General features: G+C 47.2%; 2 protein-coding genes across 8 annotated transcripts in view; one reads left to right on the plus strand and one right to left on the minus strand.

The window, feature by feature from the left end:
• LOC144822412 (multidrug and toxin extrusion protein 1-like) overlaps positions 1-20836 on the plus strand; it is an 887289-nt gene that overhangs the window by 475814 nt on the left and 390639 nt on the right. For all 6 annotated transcript variants that reach the window (XM_078679893.1, XM_078679892.1, XM_078679891.1 and 3 more), the window contains one exon: positions 10913-10957. In XM_078679893.1, coding sequence (XP_078536019.1) covers positions 10913-10957 — 45 coding nt within the window. The remainder of the gene's footprint in view (positions 1-10912; positions 10958-20836) is intronic.
• LOC144822414 (uncharacterized) lies at positions 5737-20784 on the minus strand. 2 transcript variants are annotated; one of them, XM_078679898.1, is made up of 4 exons: positions 20638-20784; positions 19183-19445; positions 16371-16499; positions 5737-6729 (listed from the first exon to the last, which is right to left on the minus strand). In XM_078679898.1, the coding sequence occupies exons 2-4, from the start codon at positions 19442-19444 to the stop codon at positions 6671-6673; spliced, it is 450 nt and encodes a 149-aa protein (XP_078536024.1). In that variant the 5' UTR covers position 19445; positions 20638-20784; the 3' UTR covers positions 5737-6670. The 2 variants fall into 2 exon arrangements, 1 of the variants encoding a protein (XP_078536024.1); XR_013608616.1 differs by lacking the exon at positions 16371-16499.

Genomic DNA, 20836 nt, shown 5'->3' on the forward strand with positions numbered 1-20836 from the left:
CGTCATACAGGCTCTGGTGTCCCTAAGAGCCTCCACCCATTGCCCATTGATAGTGACCCACTCCCTATACTTCGAAGTATTTGCAGGCATATGAGCTTTTCATACCATCTCCTTATCCTTCAAAGGCACTAGGGTCACCTATGTTTGTTCCCCAAAGCTAACGGGCATCATATCCTCCCCAAGTGCTACACTCTCCAACCCCGATGTCTGCCTGCCGGGGGGGGGGGGCTGAGCCCTCTTGGTACCATTGGTGTCTCCCCTGGAGTGCCCATATTTGTAACACTGTGAATTGGGGCACAAACCTCTGTGTCTATTTATTAGAGAATGTATTAGAGAATCCCTTTTTCATTGATTCCGATTGGGACTGGTTGCCATTCTTCCTTTGGGAATTATTTTGGGGGCCTTTTGAGAACTCCTGACCTTCAAGTTTTTCTCTCCCTTCTTTCTTCTGGTGGGACTTGTGACCAACCTTTTGGGAGTTCCCCCAGATGCCTATATGGACACTCTACTGCTGACCCAGTGGTCCGCGTCCTCATAAAGCTTCCTTGGGGTCAGATAGGTTGCTGTCCAATAGTTCCTGGCTCAGTTCCATAAAGCAAGTATTGTGAATGAGCTCCCTGAGAATCAAGTTGAACATCCCATTGTAATCATAACTTTGCTACGCCTCACTCAGCCATTGAGTGCATTGTAAGAACAACCCAAGAAATCTATCCACGACTGAATGGGGAGTTTGCCGCTGTCCCGGAACTTCTGGTTATACTTTTCAAGGGTCAGCCCAAATTTAGTGAGAAGGATGACTTTCATGGGGGTGTTTCTGATTTGGTCCTCTACTTCTAGGGTCAGAATCTTGTCCCTACCCACTGGAGGCATATGCTTCCACAGATCACTCTACCAAGTGCTCCTCTGGTGTCATATGCACTTTCAGGCTCACCTCATAAGCTGAAAACCAGTTATCAATGTCATATCCCACCACTAAGTTGGGCACCAGATCTTTGTGTGTGTGTCCCTTCTTGTCCCCTTCAGGCATTGAGTGTATGCTGCCACTGTTGCTGATAGCATCTGCCTGCTTGGCTTTGAGTTCCAACTGCTTAAGGCTCCTCTCATGGGCCAACTTCCACTTTTCTATTTTGACTTGGGCCATCTGTATCCTGTACTCCTTCACTGCCTTCTTGTCCACTAGTTCCCCTGGGGACCGGCTATGTGAGGAGACACTATTTCCTGCTCTGGCAGGAAGTTCTAACTCAGGAGTTGGGTCATCCTCCTCCACTGAAGGCTGTATTTCAGTGCTGATGTCCAGATCCTGATCTTGCTCATCCAGAACATCCTCATCATCGCGCTCCTCTGTGGCTGTTAGTGACGGATGAACCTCCCACCAGGCCATCAGAGGTTTCTGCAGCTCTAAAGTCATGGTACTCTTATGGTGGGTGTTAAAATCAGGGATCTCTGGTTGGCACAGGTAGGTACTTTTGACAAGCAGGGACCCTCTCCTCTAGTCAGGGCAAGGGAATTACCCTCTTAAAATAACCCCTGCTCACCCTCAAGGTTGCGTGCCACGAGCAGTCAAGGCTTATTTCAGAGGCGATGTAGGTTAAGCAGTTGTGACCACATACAGTAACCCAGTGACAACACTACAAATGGACTCCACACAAGGTTTTATATAAAAAATACGTATACTTTATATAGAATTCTTTCAAGACCAATAAACGACAAAAATAATCCACAGTACTATTACATTTCAAAAGTTCTGGTTAAAAAGCCTCGTCCGGCTACAGCGTGTTGAAATAACGGAGTCTAACAAATCCAGTGGACCACGGCGGTCCGGGCCCACTCAAATGTCGACAGACTCAAACACAGTACCTTTTCCTTGGGGCGGCCGGCACGGATGTGCGAGCCGGTTCCGGGGATCGTCGCGGTGTACAAAAAGAAAGAGTTGAAGTTCACGGTATCCCTTCCGTCGCAGTCAGGCTACGGCTCGTTAAAGACCTCGGTGAGCTCAGAGCTTGCGTTGTTCAGGGCAGACGTTGCTCGTTGCAGTGTTTCCAGCTTTATGGTGCGGCGATCGTGCCGGAGTTCGGGAGCTGGTGTCGATCAGTCCGGACAGCGGTGCAAGTCGGGCGTTGCCCAACTCCGGTGCGGTCTCAGGACTCGAAGTCAGCAGCAGTGACCGCGTTGGTCAGACCAATTTGATTCAGTGTAGCGAGGTGTTGCACGTTGTGGTGTCCTTCCAGTCGCGGTGCAGGCTACGGCTCGTTGACGGCATCAGTGAGCGCAGAGCTTGCGTTGTTCGAGGCGGACGTTGCTCAGTGTGGTGCCAACAGGACACCGGGCAGGTCGGGAGAGTCGGTCACAGCTCCCTACCTCTGTAGCCACTTGTTTCCAGCAGCAATTCACAAAGGCTGGTGAAGTCCACGGGTCCTAGGAATTCGGTCAGGGGGCAAGCTCTCTTCCAAGCCCTTGGAGATCTTTTGCACAAGTTGAAAATAAAGGTAAAGTCCACAAAGTGATTCCTCCTCTCTAGGCAGTTCAGGCAACGACTGCAGGCCAATCCCCCAAGCAGCACTTCAGCTTGGGAATAGTCTCTCGTCAGTTTCTTCAGGTTCCTTCTCCTCAGCAGAGGTTTTGTCTTGTCAGTTCCAGGAGTGATCTAATTTCATGGACTCAGGGTCCCAATACTTATTCCCCAAAATCCTTTGTTCTCTGAGGGGAGAGGGGCCTGTGCCCAGTTCGACCCAGTTCCGAAGCACTCTGTTTACCAGATTTCTCCTTTCCTTTCACAGCACAGGGTAGGCACATCAGATGCCCCACAGGAGGTGGAGCCAGCATTGTGGAGGCAAGTACGGTCCAGGAGCACTCTGTTGACAGTCTACCTTCTCTTCTTTCAGTGTGCTGGGCAGAGACATCAGACACACCACAGGGGGTGGAACCAGCATTGTGAAGGGAAGGCCCAGCCCTATTCAGGTCCCAGGTGCAACTCCTCCCTCCCATCTTAGATGCAGATTTCCCTATTCACCACCGGGTAGCCCCAGCCTGTCTCCTGGAATTCCCCAGTCCTGTCACACACAAACCCAGACAAGGAATACCCAACCTAGCAGAGGCGGGCTCAAATGGTTAGGTAAGCAAATACTTACTTTCTAAAAGTGGTATTTGCAAACACAGAATATAAAAATAAACTTTACTAAAAGATCCAGGCATACAAAACTCCAGGCATACAAAACTCGAATTTCTACTATGTTCCCTGAGTCTGCTAGGATTATAAACATGTAACAATCCCGCAGCCCATTCTAGCCTATGGAGAACAGGTAGCCTTGCAATAATGAAAAACGAAGATGGCTGTAATTCACTATCAGGACATGCCGCACACATCAGGGCTTGTCCTACCTTATGCTTAGAATGCACCCTGCCCTTGGACCTTCCATAGGGGTGACTAATATGAAGAAAATGGAAGGTTTAGGGCTGGCAAGTGGGTGCACTTGCCCAGTCAGCATGACTCTGCAATGGCAGACCTTAGACAGATTTTACAAGGCCGCTTCTGTGGGTGGCACAACCAGTGCAGCAAGACCACTAGCAGCATTTGGATTTACATGCACTGGGCACACTCAGTGCACTTGTACTAGGGTCTGACAAGTAAACCAAATATCCAATCATGGAACCACTAATCAATACTTCAATTTACAGTAGGGAGCACTCGCACTGTGGCACTGGACAGCAGTGGCACAGTGCCCAAAGCATCTAACACCAGAAAAACACATGAGGCAACCTCAAAAATGGAAGGGAGACCCACGCCAATGGTGCCAGGTCTAACAGTGGGGAGTCCACTTTCTTTGCAGAAGTGTAATTTTCCAAATTGGCCAACTTGAACTTCATCACTGCAGGCATGGTTACAGACAGTCGGGTAGCAAAGAGAATACATTTGGAAAAAGAAAAGTAGTGAATCAAGGGGGATTTAAAAAGCTTCAAATGGTCTTAAATTATTTATGTGGGGTGGTAGTGTAACGCAACATTATTGTATGTCACTGCACCAACACAAGTCTAAATCCTCACTGAACATCAGTGTAAGGAATTGGGTGACTGGTTGAGGGGGGTGAACCCCTTCTCAAGAAGCAACCACAATTCTTCTCAGAGTGAAGTCACAAGCAACCCTAAATCAACATGTGCTCAACCTTCGGGTAGCTTGGTTCGATTTTAGCAGGTAAGACTATTTAGGGAATAATATGCAGATTTTGGTGCATAACAGACTAAATTCCACATCCTAGTAAATACTGTATACTTTTTACCTTTTAGATTTAGACATGCTTGGATTGCCAAACTTTCACAAAGGGTGAGGACTTATCATAACTGGTAATTTCAAGGTGCAGTAGATTCCACACCACTCGGAATTCTGACCCCTCTGCACAGGGGTCAGGAAACTCTGACCCAACCATAAACAGGCCCTTAGTCTCAAAATGCAATTGGATACATATTATGTGTTTCAATCATACTTATTACTAAAGGCACATTGTTTTAAATGATCAAATATGAATTGCTTACCTTTTTGTAGAGTGTCTGGGTGTATTCTGAAGATGTCCAACACTTAATGATTTAAAATAGCTCCTTGGGATAACTCTTAGGGCCCGATGTAGGTAATTCAGATTTACCGACTCTTAAATACCGAATCATACCGATTCGGTATTTAAGAGTCGGTAAATCTGAAGCAGGCAGATGTAGGTAAAAAATTACCGAATCTGTACGAGTCGGTATTTACCGAATCTGTAAATACCGAATCGCTATTTCCCATTGATTCCTATGGGCCTGAAGCCCATAGGAATCAATGGGAAATACCGAATCGGTATTTACCGATTCGGTGAATACCGAATCCTGCAAGGGTGCAGGGGGTGTCACTTTGACACCCTCTAGCACCCCAAGTACAGGCATGTGTGCCATGTGGCACACAGACATGCCCTAAGGGCATGTCTGTGTGCCACATGGCACAGGTGTCCATGCACAGATGTGCATGCACACCTGTATTCGGTATTTTACCACCCAATAGGATTGGGTGGTAAAATACCGAATTCTGAAGGCCTGTAGCACTGTAAACAGTGCTACCTACATCTGGAATTTACCGAATCGGTAAAATTACTGATTCGGTATTTTACAGAATCGGTAAATTTACCGAGTCGGTAAATTTACCGATTGTGTAAAATATTGGCCCCTACATCTCAATCACCAAATACCGATCGGTAACGGCCGAATTTGGCTGTTACCGACCGGTATTTGGTGACCTACATCGGGCCCTAAATATGGAGACAACACCATGATTACATGACATTACAATATGTCTGAAGCAGGACAGCGTAATATTTAAGTGATTATTGCCACTTTGCACTTAAATAACAGGCATTATTATTCCCCAAGTCAATGGTCAACATTTTGTTAACTGCAAGTGAGTAGGTGCTGCCAGAATCCAAATCTGCCTTGAGGCTATCCACACACCTCATTCTCTACTTCAGGTGATCTATCTAATAAACTAATATAAGAAATTGGCCAAATAGTTGGGGGTGGGGGTTAGAAACCCTTCTCAAGCAGCAACCACAGTTCTTCTCGGGGTGAAGTCACAACAAACCCTAAATTAACATGTGCACAATCCTCAGTTAGCTTGGCACACAGCAGTCAGGATTACCTCAGAGGCAATGTGTAAAGTATTTGTACAACACTTCAAATAGTAATACAGTGAAAACATACCACCAAAGGATCCCAAACTAGTTTAGAAACATAGAGTAATGTTTAATAAAACATAATAAAAGAGTGGCAGCCTTTTCAGCAGCACAGCAGTCCTTCTTCTTGGCAGAGGATCCCAAACTAGTTTAGAAAAACAAAGTAATGTTTAATAAATAAAACAAGACCAAAAAGTCACAAATCCAATCAGTAGAACTGGATATATGTAGGTTTGGTTCACATATTTTAGTGACAATAACGCCAAAAAGCAAAAGCCCAAACTGGGGGATATGTGGTCATGACGGACTGGGAGAAAGTCAAAAGTTAAGGTCGGCCACGATGGAGGGCAGGCCGGCTTCAGGGTCCCAGGTAGGCCTGCTGAACAAGTGTACCATAAATCCTGATTTGCTGTGTATTGGGAGGCCCCCATGCCAAGGATACATTGCGCAGCCAAGGCAATGTGTCGGTTCTGAGGAGCAGTGAAGCTGCGCTGCGAGATGCTGCATTGTTGTCGAGGCTGCTGTCAATGGGAGCTGTGAGGGCCTGCCTCGGGAAAGCTTCACGCATGCGGCATTTCCAATGCTCGCTGTGAGGTTGATGCAGAGTCCTTAGTGTCAGGAGAACACTCGCTGCAGAGGTGATGTGTCGGTTCTGCTCTGGATTGCACAGCGGAGCAGTAGAGATATATTGGTTCTGCTGGATCCACAGATTGGCTTGCAGAACAACTTCTGTCCACTACCAAGGGTCCAGGACTGGGGTGGCACCACTTGCAGGATAGGGATTGTTGGTGAGAGAGACCAGGGGCTGGGTTTAAGGTCGTTTGAGTCTTCTGTCCCTGAGCCTCCAGTCAGGAGGCCAGACAATGATCCCTTGGAGTCACTTTGGAGTTCTGGGTTTAACAGATGCAGGCCCAGTCCTTCTCACTCAGGCAAGAAGACAGCAGGCAGCAGGTCAACAGTTCCTACAAATCAGCAGTCCATCAGAGTGGCAGCCTTTTCAGCAGCACAGCAGTCCTTCTTCTTGGCAGAGGATCCCAAACTAGTTTAGAAAAACAGAGTAATGTTTAATAAATAAAACAAGACCAAAAAGGCAAAAATCCAATCAGTAGAACTGGATATATGTAGATTTGGTTCACATATTTTAGTGACAATAACGCCAAAAAGCAAAAGCGCAAAATGTGGATATGTGGTAATGATGGACTGGGAGAAAGCCAAAAGTTAAGACGGCCACGATGGAGGGCAGGCCGGCTACAGGGTCCCAGTTAGGCTGCTGAACAAGTGTACATTAAATCCTGATTTGCTGTGTATTGGGAGTCCCCCGCGCCGAGGATACATTGCGCAGCCAAGGCAATGTGTCGGTTCTGAGGCGCAGTGAAGCTGCGCTGCAAGATGCTGCATTGTTGTCGAGACTGCTGTCAATGGGAGCTGTGAGGGCCTGCCTCGGGAAAGCTTCACGCAGGCGGCATTTCCAATGCTCGCTGTGAGGTTGACGCAGAGTCCTTAGTGTCAGGAGAACACTCGCTGCAGAAGTGATGTGTCGGTTCTGCTCTGGATTGCAGAGGTCTAGAAATGTTCTGATGAGGTGGTGTCTGGGGTACAGTATTTATACTTGATGCCCTTCCTCTGGAAGGTGGGAGTAGCTTTAAAGGTTTTCCTTGAAAGTCCCTAGGCATCATGTCTTCCCTGTACTGGCTCCGTGTTAACTACAAGAGATATGCAGACCTTTGTATGGAGACAGTACACAGCCTATTAAAGTGTAAGTGAGAATGAGTCCAGTTCTGCACTCCCATCCTTCCAGTGATGGATCATCCAGACACACGTAAACTCTATTGTGTGTGGCTGCCTAGTAGAAATACACAAAGCCCAACTGTCAGCTACATTCAGTTATGTGACCCAGAGACAGGCTACAGGTAGTAAATGGCTAAGACATGAACATGGCACATTTCTGAAAATGGCACAATCTGACTTTACCATGAATGAGGATTTTTCATTACAATTCCAAAGACACCCAATGTGAACTGGATACCTACTTCCATTTGGAAATTATAGCTTATTAATAAGGTACCTCCAATGTTTTTCTATGGGAGAGGCATGCCTTGCATTGGTGCAAAACTAAGTTAAGAGTTTTTCACTACCAGGACATGTAAAACTTAAAACTACATGTCCTACTTTTTAAATACACTGTTCCCTGCTATCTGAGCTACCCAGGGCCTACCCTAGGGAAGACTTATGTGTATTGAAAAGGAAGGTTTGGACCTGGCAAAATGTTACTTTTGTCAGGTCGAAATGGTAGTTTAAAACTGCATACACAGGCTGCAATGGCAGGCCTGAGACATGCTTAAAGGGCTACTTTAGTGGGTGGCACAATAAGTGCTTCATGCACACTAATAGCATTCAATGCTCTTAAGATATTGAGATGGACTCTGGCATGGTAATATAAACCTGGAAAAAAGCTATTCTCTCCCATATTTTGAAAAAATCCTATCTGGACCCGTAGGTTCTTAGCAAATACAGGTCTATTTCACTCTTTCTTTCCTCGATAAAATTACTGGAATGCCATGTTAGTAAAAAATTAACTTTTTATTATACCCTCCTTGAGAAGGAGCAATATGGGTTCAGTCCTGGCCTTGGTACAGAATCAGGCCTACTTACTGCCATGGATGAGCTCCAGATGGTAGTCGATACCAGCCAGTCAGCGATAGTGATCCTACTCAATCCTTCTGCCACTTTCGACACTGTAAATCATAAAAATCTCCTGCACAGACTCGCTGCGGCCGGAGTAAGTGGCACAGCACTGAACTGGGTGCACTCCTATATACCGCAGCATTGCCAGACCATTGCTCTCCCTCTCTTTCACTCTGCTTTCAGGGAAATTAAAGATGGAGTCCTCCAAGGGTCAGCTCTCAGTCCAGTTTTGTTTAATCTATACATGAGGCCTTTATTGACTCTCTTTAAGTCTCATAATCTTAGATTAGTACTTTATGATCATGACACCCAGCTTATTTTGTCACTGGATAGTGACCATCAAATAGTGGTAAATGTCTTTCATAAATGCATAAATTACATTGTTGCTTGGTTGAATATCAATTCCCTAAAATTAAATGGAGACAAAATTGATCTCTTCTGTTGTTCAGCTAATAAAATAACATTTCTGGCCACTGTCAGCTAAGGATGAGTTACTTCCCTCGGACTCCCTCCGTACATTCAACAACAAATTGTCTCTTGAAGGTCATGTTAATAAAATAGCGGAACCTGTTTTTCCCAGCTTCAGGTCTTATGACAACATCTTCCCATGCTCCTGGCAAATGCTAAAACCTGATTGTCTGCAGTGTGATTTTGAATAGGCTAGATTATTGCAATGGCCTCCTACTCAGAGCCCCAGAATTTTTGATAAATTGGCTATACAAAGTTTAAACTGCAGCAGCCATACTGGCTCTGGATAAGCCTAGAAGATAGTCTGCATCAGATGCAATAAAGGAGCTTCACTGGTTGCCAGTAAAACAGAGAATAGGTTTTAAATCTCTATGTATTGTTTCTAATGCTCTGTAACGTCATGGACCCTAGGCCCACATACCACAGAAATAACTGACACTGACACAGTGGTCATGCTTATTAACTGGCAACGAGCACTCTGGCCCATTTATTAACAGGCCCACGTCACTTGGGATGCCTGTGGTGGATGGGTTTGAGGTGTGTGTGTGGGGCTAGCCCTCCAAGGAGTGGCTGGTAAAACAAGGACCTGTTGAGACACTAAAACTTGTCCAGCAGGACACTACAATGCTCTTCATGTTATGGTCCCTATCCCCCTCCAAAATCGGTTTCAAAGACGTTCTATGGGGAGATGCCTTTATTCTTCTTCGGCTAACCTCATTTGTATCACTAAATATATGAAGATAAGACTAGGTAGATGCACCTTTACTGTGAGAGTAGCCCGCCTTTGGAACCAGCTTCCTCCTTTTCTTAGGGCCTTATTATGAGTTAGGCAGTGCCGGACCGCTCCAATCCCATACTTCCAAACCCATGCTTGAACCACCCGAGACATTAGTAGTTTTTCCCTGTCTCACTGGCTGTTCTTTCGCGTTCCCACGGCAGTGCCTATGAAATATTCACCGCAATGGGAATGCCAAAATCAGTACCTGCTCGGCATGGGCTGCTGCAGTCCATGCCGTGCAGGTACTGGTACGCATTCACACACAGGGGCAAATGTTGTGTCCCCCTGTATGCATCCATATGGGGTGAGGCACCAGTGGGCCCTGTAAGGCCCCTTAATTTCCTCACCACCACACTTTTCATGGCGTACGTACCACAATGAAAAGTGTGGCGGTGAGGAAACTCGTAATATACTTGGCGTGGTCACAGCAGCACGCCAAGCATATTGCGGCCTCAACACCGCTGCACCACCACCAGGGATCTCTGATGGTTGTGGTGGGTCATAATAACACGTTTGGAACGCATCCACAACCGCGGCCCAGAGATTCTGGGGGTCCCCGGACCGCCAGACTCGTAATAACCCCCTTAGAGTCTCACCCAATCTCTTGCACTTTAGAAGAGCTCTAAAAACCTGGCTTCTCCCTTGTTCATTTTTGGTATTTACTTCTTTATCGCGCAGCTTTTTCCCCAGTTTGAGGCTATCAGCACCTTAATGCCAAATTTTGGTGATGATGTGTTTTATAATTATTTTATATAAATAAATGAATTTACAGACCCTGAGTACATGTAGTACCACTTTACAAGTGACATAAGTAAATTAAATATGCCAATTGGGGATAAGCCAATATTACCATGCTTTAAGGCGTGAGCACATGATCTTTAGCACCATTTAGCAGTGGTAAAGAGAACACAGTCCCAACGCCAGCAAAAATGGAGGAGAAAGGCAAAACGTTTGGGGGAAGACTACCCTAAGGCCGGCAGGTCTAACAGCTAACTACTGCTGTCCTTTGTAATACCCGCCGGTTGACGTTTTGGTAAAATTCAGCTTCACACAATTTTACTAAACAATAGTTATTAAACATTTATAGACTTAAATCGTGAATGCAATCACCTGTAGAAGTGCTTTAACAATTCATTAATTAGTATGTATTTAAGAAACCTGCTCGAAAACCTTACAGTATTAATCATTCTATGGCATTACATTTTCTAATTGTCGAAAGCCACATCTGGGCGCCGCCTTTGCAGAGCTTGAAATAAAACAAGTTAACATTTGCACTCCTTTCTTTCTACAGGCAAACTTTTTGTTCGCGCTGCAAACAAAGTATTTGCAAAATCAGGTATGTTTAATAATCTTTGTGACGCTCCAAGTGACCAAAATGTGATATTTTGCAAAACATAAGCCTCACAGACGGCAGACTGTCTTTATTTGCTGTAGGCACATTGGAGGGAGGGAGACGAGCAGAGGTGTATTTATGGCCCTTTCGCTATGTACAGTATGGAACAGTGAAGGTGGGGTTGGGGGGCTGGAACATTGTGTGGAATCCTTACCAGATATGCTCAGTGTGCCCAAAAAATGATACAATTCAACCTACCCCAAATGAGGTCTCAAGTAGCCCTTAGGAGATATAGTGACCCCACACAGCAGCACATCTTAGCGGTGTCTTTTCATTTTGGAACTTTTGCATGGGACTATCAGACTGAGTTAACAGTGCATGCATGGTATGAAAGAGTTAAATAAACATTAAAAAAAATTCCATAATATCACACGTTTTGTATGTGTGGAAGAGGGAGTTTGAATGTGACAACAAGTTAATGGTTTGATGAATGAATGAAAAAGAGCATATGGATGCGTGAATCGGTAGGTGGATGTGGAAAAGAAGAAGTCTTCAGATGGTAAGTCGTTAATAATTAAATGTAATTGGTAGTAAGCATAAGCGGCACCCGAGACATTAGCCTTTATCACTCTACCCAACCATCTACTCCCAAATCCCACCCTCAACATTTTCCCCACACACATTCCACATGCCTCATGTGACACACATCGAATAACCCAATACCACAGTGGATAAGTGATTAGATGGTTGGATGAGTGAGTCAGTGCAGAAAGGGATAACTGAAAAAGTAATACCTTCCTTTTGGAGCTTCTTGTCACTGTTAGACAAGTGAGATGGTCATCAAAACCTTATGCTCCATACATTGTAGTAATCAGTCAGTGGCTGATTGTTAGAGAGTAAACCGGGCCCTGAAGATCTGAAAGGACAATCGTAGAGTGAACCATCAATGGGATTTATGCTTTAATATTGTTGCACCATGTCTCAGGTCATCGCTGGGGCCAGCAGCGTCATTGTGGTGACACCCATTGGCATAGGACTGGAGTTGTGCGGCACTAGGCAGCATCGACCCTGTAATAATGGTGACATTGGATTTCGGAGATTTGCAGGAGGAAGACTGGTCTGAAATCTTGGCTTCACCATGGGAGGTTGCTGTGCGGTTCGCTTTCGGCTAGTGCACCTCAAAATGGATGTATGATAGTACAACGCGATCATTTTGATCGCGGTACTTTACATCGCAAGTCGTTACAACGTTGGAGGGCGCGGATTGAGGATTATTATAATTTTCTATTCCAACACCAGCCCACGTAACAGTAGGGAAGGTGTTGGAATATAAAATTACAATATTCCTTTACCAACAGCGCCATCCAGCGCAAGTCGTAGTAACAACTTGCGTTGTAATGGCAGCGTGGTAAAGGTCATGCGGGATAAACACCGCGTTGTAAACAACGTTTACCCCTCAAAATACTGCATTGGGTCTAGATGTCCTGTACCACACTGGTAAAAATGGTTGAAAGGTTGGATGCAGTGTGTCTTAGACAATGTCAGCAAGTGGGTATGTTTTTTCATATCCTGTGGGGATGCCCAAATGTCCAAACCTTTTGGGAAGCAGTGGTTTTGTGTCTGAGTGAGGTCACAGGGGCGACCATGTCCATATCGACCAAATGGTGCCTCCTTAATTTCTGGGAAGCCACTGGTCTGTCGTGAGCTGAGCAAACCTGGGTCACATTAGGCATGATAGTAGCCAAATGCAATAACACACAACTGTGGGGGGCAGAACCCGCCCGTCTCTTGGAAACTGTAAGAGAGACATGGATAGATGCGTGGTAGCAGAGAAGTCAGAGAAGGCGCTGCCCCCGAAAGTGGGAAAAGATTTGCGGAAAATGGAATATATATAGGGGAAGCCCATGTGTCGCCCTGAGAACTAATGCTCATCCTTCCCTGTCGCTTCAGGACACGACACGATTCAGGTTTTGGGTATAGAAAGTGCTGTATCACCCACTGTATCTTTTGGTGGTATATGAATCTTGTTGTTTCGCCGAGCCATGCCTACCAACTGTATGATAATGTGCTACATGTAATGTGGTGTACAACTTTTGTTAATAAACAGGAGTTAAAAAAAAAATAGTGGCATTGGGCATGGGTGACGGATGGCACTGGGTTGCACTCAGTCTAAGCAGTGTCAGTGCTTAATGTGTTAAAAAATAAGTGCCGGATACCTCTCAGGAGGCCACCACAGTTTAAACCACACATGGCCTCTGATCTAACACAACTATTAACCAACACACTGCTGCAAGTGTGACAATTCAAACTGTTCGAGGCTGCCAAATCTTTAAGAATGGCTTGGTGGCAGGCATTAGTTGTTTTAATGTATATTGATTTAAGAAACAACTGTAGGTTCCGGCAATTAAGTCCCAGTGCCGGCACATAAGTGCTGGTCGCAAGCACTGGAAACCACTGGCTGAAATTAAGCACTGAGCAGGGGGCATTTCAGTGTTGTGTAGTGCGTCTGGTTGTTAGTTTCACATTACGTGCCGTACAGTACGTTCCCTGGTCACTGGTGCATAGATGGCATACAAAGTGCACACTCCCCCAACACATTAAGGCGGCCCCTTCACAAATCAAACACCTGAGCCTCGCTTGCATTTCTGCAGTGTGCATATTTATTAAGGCAAGTTAACAGGTCAATTACTTCATTGACCTCCATTTCTTTATTTAAAGTCAAAATGATTTTCACATCACAGTATTAAGATACTCACACTTATATACATATTCACTCTTTTACAGCCCGTTCTCCAATGGGCTTTTGGTTGACCCTCGGGTTGCGCCAGCAGACCACAACCAAGTTAGCCTGCTCTCCTTAAGTTAACCCCTTTCCGGTCAACAGAGCCGCAGGTGAATAATCTGCCACCACTTGTGGCAACCAGCGGCTTCCAGGGTAGGACTGGAGAAGCCAGGGCCACCAGCAGGTCAGCCCCAACTCTCCCGCCAGCCTGGAGCCCATGATGATTTAAACCTGTTATGAGGTAAAACTGGCACTGCCCAAAGAAGTTCCCGTGATATTCTTGTCCAGGACCCCGCTATCGCCCCTGTCTGAAGCCTTACTTTTGGGATGGGTGGGTGGGTGATTTCCTTCTGCGACGTCCGACTCCTGGGCGGTCAGCAGACGAAAGAGGGGGTCACTAAGATGGTCGCTGGCTTTTAAGCCTCGCGCCCTCTAACTGTATCCGGGGCCCTACAACGTATTTCCGCTAATCCCCTTACTTTCACTTCCGGGTCGTGTGACCCGGAAGTGAATCCTTACTTGGGCGGCCCTTTGGCTGCCACTAACGGTGCCACGCCCTTAAGGGGGGTGGCGCCCTGCATAGATGGCATACAAAGTGCACACTCCCCCAACACATTAAGGCGGCCCCTTCACAAATCAAACACCTGAGCCTCGCTTGATTTTCTGCAGCGTGCATATTTATTAAGACAAGTTAACAGGTCAATTACTTCATTGACCTCCATTTCTTTATTTAAAGTCAAAATGATTTTCACATCACAGTATTAAGATACTCACACTTATATACATATTCACTCTTTTACAGCCCGTTCTCCAATGGGCTTTTGGTTGACCCTCGGGTTGCGCCAGCAGGCCACAACCAAGTTAGCCTGCTCTCCTTAAGTTAACCCCTTTCCGGTCAACAGAGCCGCAGGTGAATAATCTGCCACCACTTGTGGCAACCAGCGGCTTCCAGGGTAGGGCTGGAGAAGCCAGGGCCACCAGCAGGTCAGCCCCAACTCTCCCGCCAGCCTGGAGCCCATGATGATTTAAACCTGTTCTGAGGTAAAACTGGCACTGCCCAAAGAAGTTCCCGTGATATTCTTGTCCAGGACCCCGCCACAGGGCGAGGCGCTTACTGGCGGACTTGTCCTCCCCCCCTGCACTCCAGAGCTTCGGAAATGGCTCCTAAGACTGTTTGTATAAAGATTTCAGTGCCCGCCTCAGATAGGTGCACTCCGTCCGCCGCATATAGCTCCGGCCTGGTCGTTTGCATTAGCTTGTGACGAATGGTTTGAATGCTAGACTTCTGAAGTATTTCGGCCACTGACTGGTTCAACCTTTTGACTGATTTATTCACTGCCTTCGAGGGTGCGCCACGCGACCATGTCTGCCTCGGAATGACTTCAGACCATAATAGGATGGCCTTTGGCAAAATATTTCTGACTGCTGCCAGCGTCGTGAACAAAAACTCTTTCACCCCTCTCCTTCCAGCCGGAATCATGTCGTTGCCTCCACAGTGCAACACGAATACATCGGGATAGGGCATGCCTCTGCCCAAAGCTGCCCTCAAATCATTCGGGACGTCAGCTAAGTGCTGACCACCTATTCCTACCCAATGATGGTCCCATCCTTGCGCCATGTGCGCCCTCCTATCGAGCGTTTCCTTGAAGATCAACCCCGCCCTGCGAATAAAGGAGTGGCCGCACCAACATATTTGGGTTCTTTGAGAGGTAGCACCTAGAGTAAATATCCAAAGAAATGGTGAGAACAGCCTTTGAAAGTAAGGAGGGGGAGGTTATGAGGGTGACTTTCATACTAATTGCGGGCGCACATAATGTTCATAGCATGTTGACTTCCAACGTCCTAATCTCATGATAGTCTGTTCCGGCAAACCCAGGCCTGCGGCTGTTGTTGCTGCACCGATACGAAAGGAATGAGATGTGAAGTCGGCCGAGTCAACACCCATCTTTGACAAGGTCATTTTTACTACCCTTGTGAACTGAAATCTGGTGAGGGGTAAGCCATTCCTGTGGAGCAACACTCTGTCATAGCCCCCCTGAGGCCTGGTTTGCATGAACTCCCTCATCAGCCTAACTGGGCAGTAAGATTCCCCCGCTACCCTGCCTAATTGTAGCCAAGTCCCCTTGCCTAACGGGTCCGTTTTAGACCTTCGTACCCTGACTCTCAGGACATATTCTGACTCGATTATGTCTGTACACCTTATACCTCCATCCCTATCGGCCTTTAAGGCCGGGAGCGACTCCGAAATCCGAAGAGCTCCACAAAAAGCTAACACGTACGCCACCCTAAATAGTTGAGTTTCGTAAGGGGAAAAGCAAACTAGCGGCAGTGTCTCTAAGATCTTCACCAACTTACCCACATCTATAGGCCTTCTCGAGTCCTTCACACCCGGTGTTAAGCGCTCCCATCCCTTCACAGCTCTCCTCACCCTCTGATCCGTCGTTGGATCTGTATCCCCTTTCAAGCCCGCATAGAATGCCAATGCTGACAGTTGTCTCTTCATCAATGCCACTGATTTCCCACTCCCCTTCTGATGTACTATAAAGCCTAATACGCTCAGGGGTACAAAGGCATTCACTCGGCCCGCTCCCCTTAAGTATAACTGATAACATTCCCACGACTTCTGATACATACTCTTAGTCTTGGGGGCCAAGGATGCAGATATCAACTCGGAGGCTGTGGGGCACCAAACTTCCATAGCTCCGCTGGGAATGTTGTCATTGTCTTCTCTGCCTGTGGCCAATGTGCACGGAATTCTGTCAACTTAAAACGAGATAAAGCGTCAGCAGCTTGGTTCTCAACCCCAGGGACATGCCTTGCAGTGAAATGCACATTGTGACGCAGACATTGCAGAACTAGTTCCTTTAGTAGACGTAGCACCCATGAGCAAGTTGCTCTCTGGTTATTGATCACCATCACTACTGACATGCTGTATGACCAGAATACAATGTGTCTGTTTGCGAGCGTATCACCCCACAAATGTATAGCCACCACTATGGGAAACAGTTCTAGGAAAGTGACGTTGCGCATCAGACCCTGTTGTGCCCATTCTTCTGGCCAATACTGCATGCACCACTTAGGACCCAAAATTGCCCCAAAACCAACACTCCCTGCTGCATCAGTGAACAATTCAAGCTCCGCATTTGAGGTGCTCGCTGTCCGCCATAACACCGAGCCATTGAAATCCTGCAAGAAACACTTCCACATCATCAAGTCCTTCCTCACGTCAGCTGAGAGTCTAACTCTATGGTGCTTTGCACGAAGCCCCGACATTGCCCTTGCTATACTCCTGGAGAATGCCCTGCCCATTGGTATGACCCTCAAGGCGAAGTTCAGTTGCCCTACCAAGACTTGCAGCTGGTGTAATGTAACTTTCTTTGCTTTTAAGCAGTCATCAATCGCAGCCTTGAAGGCAGCCACTTTTGACATGGGTAACCTGCACACGCCTTCCCTGGTATCGATTTCGATGCCCAGAAATGTCAAGCGTGTAGTAGGGCCTTCTGTTTTCTCGGCAGCTAATGGTACCCCGAGGGCTTCCGCCAAGTGCTGGAAGCCCAGCAGGGCCTTCCTGCATGACTGTGAACCCTTAGGACCCAGAAATAGAAAATCATCCAAATAGTGTACAACTGCATGGGATTTGTCTGAGGTCAGGAATTGTTCCACCGCCCATTCTAAGAACCTGGCAAAAGTCTCAAAAATTGCACAAGCAATAGAGCATCCCATGGGCATGCACAGATCTATGAAATAATTCTCTTTGAAAGTGAAGCCCAAGAACTTGGTGTCCTCCGGGTGAACCGGGAGTAGCCTAAACGCAGACTCGATATCGGACTTGGCCATTAAAGCTCCTTGACCCAAAGCCTGCAGTTTTTCGATTGCTGTGTCGAACGTCGTATAGCGCACTGTGCAGAGATCTGGATCCAATTTGTCATTGACAGATAACCCTGGGGGGCTTGATAGATTATGTATAAGGCGGAATTTACCCTCCTCTTTTTTAGGAACTAAACCCAGGGGTGAGCAGACCAGATCAGGGTTAGGGAGCTTTTTGAATGGAACAGCGACCCGCCCCAAAGCAACTTCCTTCATGATCTTATTTTGCGCTGCTTCCATATTCTGGAGCACCGAACTCTGGTTGCGAGGAGGGACGCTGGTGGGGGTAGCTGAGGACGGGATACGGAAACCTAATGTAAAACCATTAAGCAGGAACTGAGCCTCCTCTAGTTTGTCATACTTGCTGAGAAGGTGTGTCAAAACATGTCTTTTAATGGGAGTTGGGAGGCTTGTCAGATGCTTTAGATGGCTTCCCTTTTGGAGTGGTATGAGCCGACTGCTCTCTTGGGTTTCCTGATTTCTTGAAACATCTGATTTCCGGGTGAGATCTTCCCCCACAGTATGAACAGCAATGCTTAAACCTACACGAGATCCCCCTGGTGCACTCATTTTTGTTAAACTGCCAGCAGGCCTGTTTAATATCTCCAGCCCCCTTGTCGCTCCGAAAGGACTGGCTCTGAGCAGGGGAACTGGTCTTGGACGTTGAAGGGGAAGAATAAAAAACGGTGTGCCATAGATTGATCTCCCGTTGATCCCATGCTATCCCCGGGTGTACTGCCTTTATTTGTCTGAACTTGTTATCATACTTTAACCATCCCCCGCCTGGGAACTCCGCTGCCGCCCCATGTATCAAGGATATGTAACTCATCATTTGAGGGCCCAACCCGGTATTTCTCCAGCATAATTGCGGCATAAATGGCAAATCCCGTGATTCAATTCTTCATGGACCAGTCTACCCACACCTTTTTTTGGTTATATTCGCCTTCCTTACCTCCTCTGGCTTTACCTGAGCCCACCCCTGCATTAATAAGATCAAACACATCCACGTATTCGCCCTTAAGTATCTTTTCCTTAATGTCTGTGGGTACGTGCCAGGTGATCCTCGTAGAAGGCGATAAGGTCAGCGATGCGGAACCGAACATTAACGGGCTGTATGCTAACATTGGGTGACCTGCCGTCTGCACCCCAGCCCCCCCTTGCATCTGTGTACTAGATGGCCCAACTAAATTAACGGCGGTGTTTGCTGTTGGAGTCTGTGGTAGACACCCCACATTCGGGTAGGCGCTCATCGTTAAAGGCCCCCCACTTCCCGGGTATGCTGTGCTGGGGATCATCGTGTTTACAGGGCCATTACTGATTGCCTGACCATGTGAATTATATAACTGCATCCCCGGTAATTGCGCTACTCCTCCAGATTGCACCCAAACTTGCGCCACTCCGCTACCCGGTTGCGCAACTACTGGCGGTAAAGTAACCTGAGAGCAGGGCGCCTCCGCAGTAGCGACGGGCGCCCCACCTAATTGCGCTGCATTAGAAATAACGCGGTTTCCCTCAGGAGCATCATTGCCCTTATTCGTGTCCGGGCTCAAATCTATTGTCTCTAGCACCTCCTTCTCACCTGGTGATGCTGGTTGGGGCTCGGCTGCCCTGGGCCGCTTGTCTTTCAACGCCTCTTTAAACCTTTCCGGCGTACGCCGCGTTCTCTTGCCTCTCCCTCTTTCCTCTTGAGCTTTCTCGTCCGCTCTAGCCCCATCTCTCATAGTCTTCAGAGCCCAGTCCACGCCTTTCTCTTTCGTATACTCCATGATCTCTGTAAGCGCAAGGTAGTCATCTCTTTTGGCTGGGGCCCCTTTCCCGTTCGTTGGCCGTTTTGGCGGCATTCTGCACTTAGAAGAAAATTGTGTTAGTACCACTTAATTGACATACGTGCCTCTGGATTAGCCCCCGAACTGACAAACCCCATACATATGCTATCGCTGGTAGTTCGCCCATGACATACAATTATGTCCTTAAGTTGCTTATGCATTGCTTATAATTAACTGTACAGAGCGGGCTGTTCGAAGCATGTATTTAACCATAGTATTAACCCACCACCTCATGTATCTAGGAGGCGGTTCCTTTATTATGTCAATATCTTGTTGGCCCTTTATTATTTTAACAGCTACCCTTTCACTCTTAATTCCTTCTTTTTAACCATGCCCTGTTTCTGTGTTTCAGTGTATTTTCGTTATTTCATGATTCAGTATATTTAGCTCCCATCTCTCAATTTGCTTATGCCTGTGAATTGTTGTTTAAAATGATGGGACCAAATACAATTATTTAAAATCTTCAGCATAAAATGATGCCGTACTTTTCTGATAACTCAGTGTAACTCTTGCTTCAGCACTACATAGGTTAGGTCCCCTGCGCAATATGCACTTGCATATAGATATGTACCATTCTGTTCCTTAATAATAATGTATCTTGGAGGTCATAGGGTGATTCAGACGTGGCTAGAGGGGCATTTTTAAACGTGCACAATCTGAATGTTCAGTACAATGCAGGGCGCCACCCCCCCTAAGGGCGTGGCGCCGTTAGTAGCCGCCAAAGGGGCGCCCAATTAAGTTTTCCTTTAACTCGGGGGAGAGGGAGGAGCGTCTCGCCCGCTAGCGCATGCCGCTCTAAACCCACTGCCTGCCCGGACCCCCTAACTCATGGTGAGCACTACCTTATTTAATCACCGGGAGGGAAGGCGTTTGCATGAGCAGCAACCGATTGTGAGGCTGTTTGCCATTCTATGAGCGTTCACGCTCTAATTCATTTCATCAGCTGTAAAGGAGGGGGGGCGCGCCTCTTCCGCTCGTGCCGGCCTAATACACACAACCCCCGATCCCCTCTTTATTCAACTCGGCTCCCCAGCCCCTGGGCTCTCCACCGGCACGTCCCCACGCACTCAACACTCTCAGCGCACCGGACCCTCAACACGGCGGCTCGCATACTCGACAGGCATTCCCTGCCCCCCATGCTATCATTCACGCGCCAAGCATACACGCCGTAAAACACAAAACGGACACACACTGCAAGGCCCACTCACCTGCACCACAGAGTCGGATTGACCTTCGCCAGCCAGCAATCCGCGCGATGGTCCTTGATTTCCTTCTGCGACGTCCGACTCCTGGGCGGTCAGCAGACGAAAGAGGGGGTCACTAAGATGGTTGCTGGCTCTTAAGCCTCGCGCCCTCTAACTGTATCCGGGGCCCTACAACGTATTTCCGCTAATCCCCTTACTTTCA

The sequence above is a fragment of the Lissotriton helveticus genome, chromosome 3_1 (genome assembly GCF_964261635.1).
Source record: "Lissotriton helveticus chromosome 3_1, aLisHel1.1, whole genome shotgun sequence".
In the NCBI taxonomy this organism is placed as follows: domain Eukaryota; kingdom Metazoa; phylum Chordata; class Amphibia; order Caudata; family Salamandridae; genus Lissotriton; species Lissotriton helveticus.

What these genes read in the sequence shown, in the direction of transcription:
- LOC144822414 (XM_078679898.1), bottom strand. Translation starts at nt 19,444, where the DNA reads ATGCCGCCAAAACGGCCAACGAACGGGAAAGGGGCCCCAGCCAAAAGA. An exon ending in GCCCCAACCAGCATCACCAG is followed by an intron (nt 16,500 to 19,182) that starts GTGAGAAGGAGG and finishes TCTCGTTTTAAG; the next exon opens with TTGACAGAATTCCGTGCACA. An exon ending in CTTGGCCCCCAAGACTAAGA is followed by an intron (nt 6,730 to 16,370) that starts GTATGTATCAGA and finishes TTTCTAAACTAG; the next exon opens with TTTGGGATCCTCTGCCAAGA.